The 15,245-nt window shown below is 37.5% G+C and overlaps 1 protein-coding gene across 7 annotated transcripts in view; it reads left to right on the top strand.

Annotated features, from left to right (window-relative positions):
* Atp6v1h (ATPase H+ transporting V1 subunit H) overlaps window positions 1-15,245 on the top strand; it is a 105,668-nt gene that overhangs the window by 16,970 nt on the left and 73,453 nt on the right. For all 7 annotated transcript variants that reach the window (NM_001398986.1, NM_001398985.1, XM_006237802.4 and 4 more), the window contains 3 exon segments: window positions 216-318; window positions 4,580-4,669; window positions 8,238-8,351. In NM_001398986.1, coding sequence (NP_001385915.1) covers window positions 216-318; window positions 4,580-4,669; window positions 8,238-8,351 — 307 coding nt within the window.

Below are 15,245 nucleotides of genomic sequence, written 5' to 3'. Positions count from 1 at the left end.
TGTCCATTGACGGTATGTGGTTTGGGAAATTAATCTGCTATCTTTTCTGGTTATGTTAGACTCTTTAGTTGTGTAGGGACCAATACAGGAACCTAGTACAAAGCAGTGGCCTCTTGTAATTTTCTAGAACACACCAAGGAGGAAGGAAAAGTACTTCAAATTTTTGTGTCTCTCACAGGACTCACTGAACAAAATAATTAATTCTTACTTTCTAGGGGGCAGATGATTTCTGCTGAAGATTGTGAATTTATTCAAAGGTTCGAAATGAAGAGATGTTCTGAGGAGAAGCAAGAGATGCTTCAAACTGAAGGCAGCCAGGTGATTCTTAATTTTATTTTATAATGAACACTTATTTCCCTATCATTAAAAAGTCTGGAAAGGCCTGGGATGTAGCTCAAGTGTTAGAGTGCCTAGTTAGCATGCGCAACAGAGGCCATAGATTCAACTTCAGTCTCAGACCGAGACATAAAGATTAAAGTGCTACACAACCTCTGACTGTAGTAGTCTACTGTGTGTGTGTTGTTAATGATTCTGTAGTCTACTGTATGTGTTATTAACAACTCTGTGGTATACTGTATGTGTTAACAACCCTGTAGTAGTCTACTGTATGTGTTATTAATGACCCTGTAGTAGTCTACTGTATGTGTGTTATTAGCATTAGTACTACCTTGCCATTGTGGGGATAAAACCACTGGTTTTGGTTGCTTGGGTAAGTGCTCTTCCAGGGAGCTGTATCCCAGCCTTTGTTGTTAGGAGGCACAATTCTGTTAAATTGTGTTTAGCTGGCACAGTTATGATCCTCCATAGAACACCTGGAACTGTAGCCCTATGCCATTATAGCAAGCTCTTTATTACAGTTTTGAGTTCCTTCTTTTTTCTTTACTTTTTGCAGTACTCAAGATTAAACATGCCCATGCAAGGTTTTTACAGCCACACTACATTCTAGGCCTCTTTTTAAATCTTTAAAAAACGATTTATTTTATGTGTATGAGTGTTATACCTGCATGTAAGTACAGTGCAGTACAGATGTGCCTGATCCTCATGGAGCCCAGATGAGGATGTTGGATCCCTCGGAGTTATAAACAGTAGCTGCTATGTGGGTCCTAGGAATGGATCCTGGGTCCTCTTAAAGCACAACAAATGCTCTTAACCTCTGAGCCATCTCTCCAGTTCTTTTTTTCTTCCTTTCTTTTTTACTGTAAAATTTTATTTTATTTTTGGAGAAAGATTTTACTAAGTTGGTAGGGCTAACCTTGAACTCACTCTGTAGTCCAGGCTCCTCTTGAATCTACAATCCTCCTGACTTAGTCTCTTGTGTGACTGGGATTATGGGCTTGTACACCAAGCCCAGATGAGTACCTTCTGAGTTCGTAGAATGAAAAATACTTTTTTGAAATGTACACAGTTTTCAAACTAACATTGTTAGTTAATTTTTTTACATTACATTATCAGTAGTAATACTTGAAATGCCTAATATAAGTAAAATACTTGAGTTTGTAGCTAAAAGGGGCACCCTATTAGTTTGATTATGTGGGATTTATATTTTTTCTCATTAAGTATTTAGAACTATTCTGAACTTTTTTTGAATCCCTTGTATTTTAACCTAAAATATTTCCTCCCTCCCCCTTTCTCTCTCCCTTTCCTTCCCTCTTGCTGTTCACACACACACACTTAGACACACTTACACTTACACACACACACACACTTTAAAAACTTTTTTCTTTCTTAAAGAGGCAGTGGTGCTGGCACTGAGGCTAGGGTATCCTGTGTGCTAAGCTCGCGTTCAGCCTTTGAGTTGCACTCATGGTCCCCTCATACTGTCTCTGTGTAGATACATCCATTGATGTTTGCCATGTTTATATCAAAGATGGGTTTCTAGTCTTTGTTTCTTTTAAAATTGTTTTAGAGCTTTTCATGCATGATGATTTAAGATATTTATATAGTTAATATGCTTTTGTAATAATTAATATTACTAAACAATTATAAGAAAAAAAGCATTATTCAACCTGATAGTTTTTCTGTTATCACTTAGTGCTTTCACTTCAGTCTCAAGGCATTTTTCAGCCTATACTCTTACTAATAGAAATAATGGCTTTTAAAAGTAATTCTGAGCTGAGCACAGTGGCACCGGTCTTTAATGCCAGCACTCAGAAGGTAGAATTAGGCAGATCTTTATGGGTGTGAGGCCAGCCTGATGCACATAATGAGTTCCAGGACAGTGAGATGCTGTCTCAAAACAAACAAACCAAAATCTGGAGTTATCTATTAAGTAGATGAATCATGAAATGCTTAATACCAACACTTTACATACTTTGGTAATTTCTCTTGTTTTGTTTTTGGTTTTTTTATGTTGCAAGGAGTTTTGAGGTGAACAGTCTTAGTAATTGCCTGATATTAAGTTCTATAAACATGATTGTTGATCACATAATTTAAATATGTATAAAGCTTTTGATATACATTATAAAGATTCCCTCTTGATTACTATTTTTCATCCTGCTAGCACTATATGAATCACTGTATTACTGTAAAAGTGGGGAAAGGCCTTAATATGTGAAGAGCTTCATTAAAGGAGTAAACTAGTTCACTTGGATTCCAGTATCTGGTGTGGTGAGCATTATATATTAATGCCATGAAATTAGCACCTGCTGTTAACCAAACAAAATGGCAGTATATTAAAAATATTACATGGAGGATTATATGTGGAATTTATTTTTTGCTAAAAGATTACAGCTTAATGTTTGACTTAAGTGTTTTTACTTTTAACTTTGACAATAAAGTAAAGGTTATTTTAGAAATGCTATTGTATGCTTAGATTTTTCTAAAACTACTTTTACTTAGGGTCCTAGAACGCTTCAATCTCCCTTATAGTCCACTGACCAGAGGTAGGGGAAAAAGAAGGTTTATAGGAAAAGGGGTTGTGGACCTGTTTAGAAGTAGTTATTTTAAGGCAATTCCACTCTTCATTGTCAGAATACCAGCAGTTCAGTCCAATAGCAAAACCCAAACATGTATCAGTAGCGGCAGCTTTGTCCAGCAGAAACCGCAGGGTTCCACCAAATTGAGACAGTGGAAGTAGCAAAAATCAGTTGGTTCACCATGAGTTCTTTGGTGCACTTCTCTCTGTGTAGGGAAGACCAGCAAAGTGTTGTACAACTAACGAAGACCAGTGTGAAGCTAGTGAAGACCAGTGAAGCGTTGCAAGGTGTAGCAATGCAAGAGCTACACTGTGGAGTTATAGCTGTATTCTTTCTAAGCATCTGATCCAGCAAAATATGATATGCCCTCTCACATGTCTGCTTCTGTAAAATATCCTCTCATAAAGACAGCTTCCAGGAAAAATATCACAAGACCTCTCATAAGACAGTTTCCAGAAAAAACACATGACACAACTGAGTTTCCAAAGAAACCAAAATTTCCACTTCATGCTATGTAATTTAAAAATTCTGTTCCATATGGTATGTGGACTATCCATATGGTATGTGGAATAGATATTACATGGACAGATAGTATTGTGTATATGCATGTGAATATGTATATGTATGTATATCTCAGAAATAACACACACACACACACACACACAAACACACACACGTGCGCGCGCGTGTGGTAGGGTATCATTTCCTTGTTTCTTACATGGAGTATTTACTGGATGAGTGGGTACTGAATAGAACCTTGTCAATCTGTTCTGCCTATGGAGTAGGCAAAGATTTTCAAACTGTGACTCCAAACTTGTTACTGAATTGTGTTACTTATGCAAAGCCATAATTTTTGGGTGATTTAAGAGACTTATATGACATAGTTTTAATTGTGCTTTATTTGTCTTACATGATGAACGTAGAACCTGGTTCCCAAGTAAGATGCTGTGCTATTGTCCATCACAGTTTCTGATGCAGAGCTGTGCTTGGGCGACAGAGTCCAAGTGCAGTGCAGACTATTCTAATGGTCTTGGGAAAACTGTTAGATAGGATGTTGTTGGTTCCAGGGTTGACTGAGTTCCAGAGCATCCATATGGTTGGTGTGCTGTAGGGCGTAGAAGACCAAGGCCTTGTGACTGCAGTCTCCAGCACTCTCGGGGGCTCTGCTTCCAAGTTCATCTCAAAAATAAGTATATTTTAGTATCAGTTTTAGTCTTTGTCTATAAGAGGTTATGCTGTCCTGAGTAATCAAGAGTGATAATGGCTAGGTGTGTGTACTTAAAAACAGCAACTATTTTAAAGTTTATCACCATTATAAACAGTCAAGAGTCTGATACAAGTCATGGTGAAGTCCTCAAGTCTCATCATAATGAGTGTAAAAAGTACACATTTTCTATAATTGGCTATCTAATAGCATTTCTATTTTGTTCTATGAAATAGAAATAATATTTTATAGATGTGCCATTAAAATTGTAAAAAGATGCATATGCTGGTGTAGTGGTGCTTTTAATTCCAGTACTGGGGAGACAAAGGCAAGGGATCTCTGAGGTTGTGGCCAGCCTGTTGTACATAGTGAGGATTAGGACAGCCAGGGCTACAGAGTGAGACTCTATTTTAAATTTAAAAAGCGAACAGAACACTAACATGAATTTAATGTTTTGCAGTGTGCTAAAACGTTTATAAATCTGATGACACACATCTCCAAAGAACAGACAGTGCAGTACATACTGACCATGGTCGACGACATGCTGCAGGTGAGTATGTGCCCAATGCCTGCGTGGACTTAGCTGTTAATACTTTGCAGTAGCCCCAGTTCAGAAAGACTTCATTGTCAGGTGTAATGAGGGAAAGAGGAACCTCTACAAGCCTTCTTTCATATTCTCATTTATAGTACAGTTTTCAGAAGTCCCATTGCTGGGTAAAGGACAACTGCATTTGTATCTGTGTTAAGAGATGGCCAGTGTGTTCGAATTTTCACTAGCAGCACGTTAGAATAGCGCTTCTCTGCAGCCTTGCTAACAGAGGACATTATCAGGTGGTTCCATTTTTCCTTATTTGAAGTGAGACATGAAGTTGAATATTTTATGAAACTTTTTAAATCCCATCGTTGAATTATTTGACTTTGTCTATTTTATATTTCTGTCTGGCTTAGGTCTGATTTAATTTTATTTAGTTTTACGTATATGGGTGTTTTGCTTGTCTGTTTGTTTGTCCATCATTTACATGACTGCAGAGGCCAGCATAGGCTGTTTGAGTCAGTGGAACTGGAACCGTCCTGTGGATTATTAGCAGCCATCTCTCCAGCCCCGAGTGTTGTTGGCTTTTTCTGTAAATTTTCAGAGTTCATTATGAACCCATGAGAAGTATACCTGTATATATAGTACATTTTTTCCTGTTTGTATTTTAATTTTGTCTATGCTTATGTTGTTTTTCGCATGGTAAAAAATTATTTTGTAGTCTGATTTTGATATTTTTGGCTTTTTGAGGCAGGGTTCTTTTGTAAATCTAGTCTGAGATTTCACTGTGTAGCCTTGAATTCACGGCAATCCTCTGCTCAGCTTTTCAAGTACTGAGATGACAGGAGTGAGCCAAGCATACCTGGATCTTAGTCTAGTTAATTACTTTTTGTTTTCTTTAATTGAGGCAAAATCTTGCTTTGTAGCTCAGGGTAGCTTCAAATTCTAGATGTTCCTGCCTGAATCTGCTGAATGCTAGGGTGGAAAGTGTGTGCTGTCTTAGCCAGCCTAACAGTAGTGTGTCTCTGTCCTTCTCTTCCTGCTCCCTTCCGACCCCTGTCTTCTCTCCTCTTCACTTCTCTGTCCCTTCCTCCCTTCCAGCTCTCCTCTCTTTCTTCCTGTATATATTTCTGTGATACTGAGAATTGAACCCAGGGCTCTTATACATGCTAGGCAAGTACACACACACACACACACACACACACACACACACACACACACACACGCACACGCACACGCACACACACACACACACACCCCACCCCCTTTAAATAACACTTTTGTTTTGGGGCAGAGTCTTATAAAGTTGCGTGGATTGACCTTGAAGTCACTCTGTGTTCAGGCAGGCCTTGAAATTGTGACCCTTCAACCTTAGCCTCCTGAGAGGCTAGCTGGATTTCATGTCTGAGTCACCAGGCCTGGCTTCCTAGCTCTTCCTTCACTAAGTGGTAAAGCTCATGTGAGTCTTCTTCCAGTACTTCCGTTTTACTTTTTACGTTAGATACTTAGTGACTTAGAGTTGGTTCTTGTGGATGATATAAGGAATCTGTATAATTTTATGCCTATAAAATGACTGCACTTGGTACAGCATTAATTGTTAAAATGTCAGTCTTTTTCACTATGGTCAACCTTGTCCTTAAATTTTCCATACTTAGGTCTGTTTTTAGATTTTCTGCACACTTCTCTGGGAATGCCTGTGTGTTCATGCATAGTGCCAACCAGTTTTAATTACAGAGTAGCTTCCAGGTAGCTTTTCTTTCTTTCTTTTTTTTTAACTGTTGTTTTGTGTGATGTTGAGCATTGCCTGTCTTGATCTGTGGACTAGTTTGTTGGACATTTCACTGAGTTGCCTTGAATGTATAAATTAGGAAGAAATAGTATGCTCATCATACTTATTTGGTCATTTAGTTTTGGGTAGAAAAATAAAATATAAGGGATAATAACAAGGGATGTTCTTAGTATAAAGACTTTTGCATATTTTAAATTATTTCTAAATATTTTATCTTTACTGTTATAAACTTCATTTCTGTTCTGTCATCAGTTTGTTTATATAAGTTATTTCTCCATTTATTTTACATATTGGAACCTTAGTGATTATTTTATTTGAATTTTCTGGTTGAAATTTTTATTAGTTTATAAAGGTATACTCTTGTCTGTTTAATTATTTTCAGATTGTTTGGTTAATGTCTCCAATACAATATTAACTAGAAGTTGAGCTAGTGAGAACCCTGTTTTGTTTATGATCCTGGTGGAAGTGTCTTCATATTTTCTTGAAAGTACAACTTGCCTCTTAGACTAAGATATTGCTGGGGTCCATGGGTTGCCCACAAACCATATAAATACTGATCTCAGACAGGAATGGTTAGTTGAACACACACCCTAATACTGTACTGATGGATCAGGGACATAGCTCAGAATTATCTGGGGCTACGAGATTGAACATCTTTCTCTATCAGTTTATAAAGGAAAAACCCACAAAAACTCATACAAAGGTGCAGGAAGTGCTACCTGGTGGTCTGACTCAAGCCATTTTAGACAAAAACAGTTCATATTGACCTTTACTTTGGTAGGTCCTACATAAAGCTTTGTGGAATGTCTTAAGATTAACAGACCTCATACAGGACTTAGAGGATATGTGATCAGCACGACCGTGCTCTGAGTCCAGTTATTTTTCTGTGTCAATGACTGGCAGGCATATTATAGCAGCAGTGTGAAATAGCTGGCAGACATGGGACAAAATGAGGGGGTGGCAAACTTCAACAATATATGTGATTTTCATCTATATATATGTATATAAATAAAATATTTATTTTATTTTGCTTGCATGTATGTCTGTGTACCATGTGGTGCCTGGTACCAGTGGATACCAGAAGAGAATATTTGCATTCTCTGGGACTGGAGTTAGAAGCTTCCAAGCTAATGCTGGAAATTGAACTTCTGTCCTGTGGCATAGTCATACCCACCATATGGCACAAGTTCTTACCCACTGAGCCATCTCTCCAACTAATTTTCGTATTTTGAAAATATGCTCCTATATGAAATTTACTAATGCTTCCTTTGTTAGTGTTCTGTAGTTGGTTGTGTATGAAGTTTGATATATATACAGTATATGTTCTTGATGTTATTGTGATGGTTGTTTTTTTTTTAATTTTTATTATTTATTTATTTTTTTAGGTTAGTTTTAATAGTCAACCTGATACATCCTATAATCACCTGGGAAGGTAGTCTCAGTGAGGGACTATCTAGATCATTTTGCCTATGGACATGTTTGTGGGGGATTACCTTGGTATGTAAATTGAGCCAGGAAGACCTGCCCACTGAGGACTGTATCATACCTAGGCAGGGAATCCTGAACTTTCTGAGTGAAGAAAGTGAATTGAACACTAATACACACACTTTAATTTAAATCCAGTCTTGGCTCTTGACTGGATATGTGACCAGTTCTTTCAAGTTCTTGCCACTGTTATCTAATAATGGAAGAGACAAATTATAAATGTACAGTAGAAGAAAATCATACACATTAATGGATATACAATAAGTGGGTAAGGAGCAGTTTATAATCATTATGTTCTTGGTTTTCTTTTAGGAAAATCACCAGCGTGTCAGCATTTTCTTTGACTATGCAAAACGAAGCAAGAGCACTGCCTGGCCATACTTTCTGCCAATGTTGAATCGCCAGGACCCCTTTACTGTTCATATGGTAAATTTGAATTGATCACATTCTTTTCCTTTGTCTATGTTATTCTTCTCCTTGTACAAAAGAGTGACAAAATAACTGAAAAGAAGCAGCATCTGAGAGAAGAGTTGATTTTGTCTCAGAGTTCTAAAGAATTATAACCCATCATAGTGGTCAAGGTAAGTACCTCTGCAGTCGTCGGAACAGGAAGCAGGGGCCAGGGCCAGGTGGTAAAACTTGAAGCCCTGGGTTGGGGATTTAGCTCAGTGGTAGAGCACTTGCCTAGCAAGCGCAAGGCCCTGGGTTCGGTTCCCAGCTCCGGAAAAAAACACAAAAAACAAACAAAAAAAAAAAAAACCAAAAAAAACTTGAAGCCCTGCTTTCAGTGACTTACTCCGTCCAGTGAGACTCCTGTTCCTAAAGTTGGGTTTTAGAACATCCCAAACAGTATATCTAGCTAGGGACCAGGTGCTCAGCTCAGGAGCCTGTGGGGACATGTCATACTCAAACCACACATACGCCATACAAGAAGGGAGCTTATTTTTATAAACGGGCAAATGTAAGAAACAGACCTGGGTTGGTTGTTACTTGATAACTTACCTGTTCCCAGGGGAGCAACAACTTAGTTACCTACTCTCCCTCTCTTTCCTCTCTCTCCCTCTCTCTTTTCTTCCTTCCTTCCTTCCTTTCTTTCTTTCTTTCTTTCTTTCTTTCTTTCTTTCTTTCTTTCTTTCTTATTTTTTTAAACAGGAAATGAAATTCTTTTTATTTGTTAAAGAAAAACAAAATCAATTCAACAGCAAAATGTCATTTAACTTTACATTTGTTTTCAGTAAATAATTTTAAAGCAAGTATATTAAAAGGATGTTAACATTACTGGTCTATTATTTGGAATGTCTTAGACAATTTTAATGATATAAGAAAGTATTTCCAAGTATCAGAGAATTTTAAAAACACTAGTTGGGACATCATTATACTTAATTGAAAAATTATCATAAAAGTACATTGACAGGCTTTCCTTTCTTATAGGAAAGAAGTATTTTTAAGACAGAGTTGATCTTACTTTCCTGCAGACACTGCTTCAATCTTTGATCCTCTTGCCTCAGCTTCCCAAGTATCATGATTCTTAGAATGTACCACCATAGTTAGATAAAAGTGAAATAAATACATAAATTTAAGATAGTTTTACTAAAATTTGTATTCTGTACATTATAAAAGCAGAAATAGAACAAAACAGAAATTGTACACTAAGAATACTAAATTAAGAAGTAATTTTAAAAGGCACACATAAAATACCATTTCTTTTTTTTAATTGGATTTTTAAAATTTACATTTCAAATGTTATCTCTTTCCTGGTTTCACATCCATGAGCCCCCTATCCCATACACACTCCCCCTTCTTCTATGAGGTTGTTCCCCTCCCCAACCACCTACCCCTTTCCACCTTCCTGCCCTGACATTCCCCTACACTACGGGGCGTACAGCCTTGGCAGGACCAAGGGCTTTTCCTCCATTTGGTGCCCAACAAGGCCACCCTCTGCTACATATGCAGCTGGAGCCATGGGTCTGTCCATGTGTACTCTTTTGGTAGTGGTTTAGTCCCTGGAAGCTCTGGTTGGTTGGTATTGTTCTTATGGGGTTGCAAGCCCCTTCAACTAGTACAAGCCTTTCTCTCACTCATCCAATGGGGAGCCCCGTTCTCAGTTCAGTGGTTTGCTGCTAGCATTCACCTCTGTATTTGTCATGCTCTAGCTGAGCTGCTCAGGAGACATCTATATTAGGCTCCTGTCAGCATGCACTTCTTGGCTTCAACAACATTGTCTAGGTTTGGTGGCTGAATATATATGGGGCAGGCTCTGAATGGCCATTCTTTCAGTCTGTGCTCCAAACTTTGTCTCCACAACTCCTCTTGTGAATATTTTTATTCCCTCTTTTAAGGACTGAAGCATCTGTACTTTGGTCGTCCTTCTTCTTGACTTTCATGTGGTTTGTGGCGTGTACCTTGGATAATTTGAACTTTTGGGCTAATATCCACTTATCAGTGAGTGCATACCATGTTACCACCTGTGTTTTTCTGTGATTGGGTTACCTCATTCAGGATGATATTTTCTAGTTCCGTCCATTTACCTATGCATTTCATGAAGTCATTATTTTTAATAGCTGAGTAGTACTCCATTCTATAAATGTACCATATTTTCTATATCCATTCTTCTGTTGAAGGGCATCTGGGATCTTTCCAGCTTCTGGCTATTATAAATATTGCTGCTATGAACATAGTGGAGCAAGTGTCCTTGTTGTATGTTGGAGCATCTTTTGGGTATATGCCCAGGAATGGTGTAGCTGGGTCCTCAGATAGTAAGGACTATGTCCAATTTCCTAAGGAACCTCCAGACTGATTTCCAGAGTGGTTGTACCAGCTTGCAGTCCCACCAGCAATGGAGGAGTGTTCCTCTTTCTCAGCAGCATCTGTTGTTACCTGAGTTTTGGTCTTAGCCATTCTGATTGGTGTGAGGTGGAATCTCAGAGTTGTTTTGATTTGCATTTCCCTGATGACTAAGGATGTTGAACATTTCTTTAGGAACTACTCAGCCGTTCCCTATTCTGCAGCTGAGAATTCTTTCTTTAGCTCTGCAGCCTATTTTTAAATAGGTTTATTTGGTTCTCTGGAATCTAGCTTCTTGAGTTCTTTGTATATATTGGTTATTAGTCCTCTATCAGAAATAGGATTGGTAAAGATCTTTTCCCAATCTGTTGGTTGCCGTTTTGTCCTAGTGACAGTGTCCTTTGCCTTACAGAAGCTTTGCAGTTTTATGAGGTCCCATTTGTCGATTCTTGATCTTAGAGCATAAATCATTGGTGTTCTGTTCAGGAAATTTTCCCCAGTGCCCATGTGTTTGAGGTTCTTCCCCACTTTTCCTTTTATTAGTGTGAGTGTATATGGTTTTATCTGGAGATCCTTGATCCACTTGGACTTAAACTTTGTACAGGGCGGTAAGAATGGATCGCTTTGCATTCTTCTACATGCTGACCTCCACTTGAACCAGCTCCATTTGTGGAAAGTGTTAACGTATTTTTCACAGAATGGTTTTAGCTCCTTTGTCAAAGATCAAGTGACCATAGGTATATGGGTTCATTTCTGGGTCTTCAGTTCTATTCCATTGATCTGCTATTGCTCTGTAATACAGCTTGAGGTCAGGGATAGTGATTCCCCCAGAAGGTCTTTTATTCTTGGGGATAGTGTTAGCTATCCTGGGTTGTTTGTTATTCCAAATGAATTTGCAAATTGCTCTTTCTAACTCTATGAAGAAGTGAGTTGGAATTTTGATGGGGATTGCATTGAATATGTAAATTGCTTTTGGCAAAATGGCCATTTTTATTATATTAATCCTGCCCATCCATGAGCATAGGAGATCGTTGAATCTTCTGATGTCTTCTTCAATTTCTTTCTTCAGAGACTTGAAGTTCTTGTCATACAGATCTTTCACTTGCTTGGTTAGAGTCATACAGAGGTATTTTATATTATTTGTGACTATTGTGAAGGGTGTCATTTCCTTAAATTTTTCTCAGTTTGTTTATCCTTTCAGTAGAGGAAGGCTATTGATTTGTTTGAATTAATTTTATACCCAGCCACTTTGCTGAAGTTGTTTATCAGGCTTAGTAGTTCTCTAGTGGAACTGTTGGGGTCTCTTAAGTATATTATCATATCATCTGCAAATAGTGATATTTTGACTTCTTCCTTTCCAATTTGTATCTCTTTGACCTCCTTTTGTTGTCTGATTGCTCTGGCTTGGACTTTGAGTACTATATTGAATAAGTAGGGAGAATGTGGGCAGCCTTGTCTAGTCCATGATATTAGTGGCATTGCTTCAAGTTTCTCTCCGTTTAGTTTGATCTTGGCTACTCGTTTGCTGTATATTGCTTTTACTATGTTTAGGTATGGGCCTTGAACTCCTGATCTTTCCAAGACTTTTAACATGAAGTTTTGTTGAATTTTGTCAAATGTTTTCTCAGCATCTAATGAGATGATAATGTGGGTTTTTTTTCTTTGAGTTTGTTTACATAGTGGATTACGTTGATGGATTTCCATATTTTGAACCATCCCTGCATCCCTGGGATGAAGCCTTCTTCATCAGGAAGGATGATTCTTTTAATGTGTCCTTGGATTCAGTTTGTGATAATTTTATTGAGTATGTTTACGTCGATATTCATAAGCAAAATTGGTCTGAAGTTTTCTTTCTTTGTTGGGTCTTTGTGTGGTGTAGGTACAAGTGTAATTGTGACTTCATAGAAGGAATTGGGTAGTGTTCCTTCTGTTTCTACTTTGTGGAATAGTTTGTACAGTATTGGTATTAGGAGTTCGATGAAGGTCTGATAGAATTCTGAACTAAATCCATCTGATCCTGGGCTTTTTTTGGTTGGGAGAATTTTAATAACTGCTTTTATTTTTTAGGAGTTATGGAACTGTCTAGATGGTTTATCTGATTCTGATTTAACTTTGGTACCTGTTATCTGACTAGAAAATTGTCCATTTCATGCAGATTTTCTAGTTTTGTTGAGTATAGGCTTTTGTAGTGGGATCTGATGATGTTTTTGAATTTCCTCAGATTCTGTTGTTATGTCTCCCTTTTCATTTCTGATTTTGTCAATTTGGAAACTCTGTGCCCTCTGGTTAGTCTGGCTAAGGGTTTATCTATTTTGTTAATTTTCTCAAAGAAGCAGCTCCTGGTTTTGTTGATTCTTTGTATAGTTCTTTTTGTTTCTAGTTGGTTGATTTCAGCCCTGAGTTTGATTATTTCCTGCCTTCTACCCCTCTTGTGTGTATTTGCTTCATTTTGTTCTAGAGCTTTTAGGTGTGCTGTCAAGCTGCTAATGTATGTTCTGTCCAGTTTCTTTTTGGAAACACTCAAAGCTATGAGTTTTCCTCTTAGCACTGCTTTCATTGTGTCCCATAAGTTTTTGTAAGTTCCTTCATTATCATTAAACTCTAAAAAGTCTTTAATTTCTCTCTTTATTTCTTCCTTGATCCAGTTATTATTGAATAGAGCATTGTTCAACTTCCATTATATGTGGGCGTTCTGTTGTTTTTGTTGTTATTGAAGATCATCAGCCTTAGTCTGTGGTGATCTGATAGAATGCATGGGATTATTTCAATCTTCTTGTATCTGTTGAGGCCTGTTTTGTGACTGATTATATGGTCAATTTTAGAGAAGGTACCATCAAGTGCTGAGAAGAAGGTATATTCTTTTGTTTTAAGATGAAATGTTCTATAAATATCTGTAATATCCATTTGGTTCATAAATTCTGTTAGTTTCTCTGTCTGTGTTTAGTTTCTTTCTCCATGATCCATCCATTGTTGAGAGTGGGGTGTTGAAATCTCCCACTATTATTGTGTGAGGTGCAATGTGTGCTTTGAGCTTTAGAAAGGTTTCTTTTATGAATTCAGGTGCCCTTGCATTTGGAGCATAGATATTCAGGACTGAAAGTTCATCTTGGTGGATTTTTCCTTTGATAAATATAAAGTGTCCTTCCATATCTTTTCTGATAACTTTTGGTCGATTTGATATTAGAATGGCTGCTCTAGCTTGTTTTTGGGAGCATTTGCATGGAAAATTGTTTTTCAGCCTTTTACTCTCAGGTAGTGTCTATCCTTGTCACTGAGGTGTGTTTCCTGTATGGAGCAAAATGCTGGCTCCTCTTCCATATCTAGTCTGTTAGTCTATTTTCTTTTTATTGGGGAATTGAGTCCATTAATTTTCAGAGATTTTAAGGAATAGTGATTGTTGTTTCCTGTTATTTTTGTTCTTAGAGGTGGAATTATGTTTCTGTGGCTCTCTTCATTTGGGTTCGTTGCAAGGAGATTACTTTTTTGCTTTTTCTAAGGTTTAGTTTCTTTCCTTGTGTTGGAGTTTTCCATCTATTATCTGTAATGCTGGATTTGTGGAAAGATATTGTGTAAATTTGGTTTTGTCATGGAGTATGGTTTCTCCATCTATGTTAATTGAGAGTTTTGCTGGATATATGCCTGTGCTGGCATTTGTGTTCTCTTAGGGTCTGTATGACATTTGCCCAGGATCTTCTGGCTTTCATAGTCTCTAGTGAGAAGTCTGGTGTGATTCTGATAGGTCTGCATTAATATGTTACTCGAACTTTTTACCTTAGTGCTTTTAATATTCTTTCTTTGTTTTTTTCCGTTTGGTGTTTTGACTATTATGTGATGGGAGAAATTTCTTTTCTGATCCAATATATTTGGATTTCTGTTGGCTTCTTGTATGTCTATGGGCATTTCTTTCTTTAGATTAGGGAAGTTTTCTTTTATAATTTTGTTGAAAATATTTATTGGCCCTTTAAGTTGGGAGTCTTCACTTTCTTCTATATCTATAGTCCTTAGGTTTGATCTTATTGTGTCCTAGATACCTGGATATTTTGGGCTAGGAGCTTTTTGCGTTTTACATTTTCTTTGATGGTTGTGTCAATGTTTTCTATGGTATCTTCTGCCCCTGAGATTCTCTCTTCTATCTCTTGTATTCTGTTGGCGATGCTTGCATCTATGATTCCTGATCTCTTTCCTAGGTTTTCTATCTCCAGAGTTGCCTCTCTTTGTGATTTCTTTATTGTTTTTATTTCCATTTTTAAATCCTGTTTTGTTCAATTCCTTCACCTGTTTGATTGTGTTTTCCTGTAATTCTTTAAGGGATTTATTTGTTTACCTGTGTTGTCCTTTTTAAAGTCCTCTATCATCATCATGAGTTGTGATTTTAAATCCAAATCTTGCTCTTCTGGTGTGTTTGGATATCCAGTATTTGCTTTGGTGGGAGAGCTGGGCTCTGATGATGCCAAGTAGTCTTGCTTTTTGTTGCTTAGGTTCCTGTGCTTGCCTCTCCTCAATAGGTTGTCTCTGGTGTTAGCTTGTCTTGCTGTC

Source organism: Rattus norvegicus, chromosome 5 (genome assembly GCF_036323735.1).
Source record: "Rattus norvegicus strain BN/NHsdMcwi chromosome 5, GRCr8, whole genome shotgun sequence".
Taxonomy (NCBI): Eukaryota; Metazoa; Chordata; class Mammalia; order Rodentia; family Muridae; genus Rattus; species Rattus norvegicus.
Note: the sequence above shows the minus strand (reverse complement) of the source record. Positions and strands in the feature narration are given on the sequence as shown.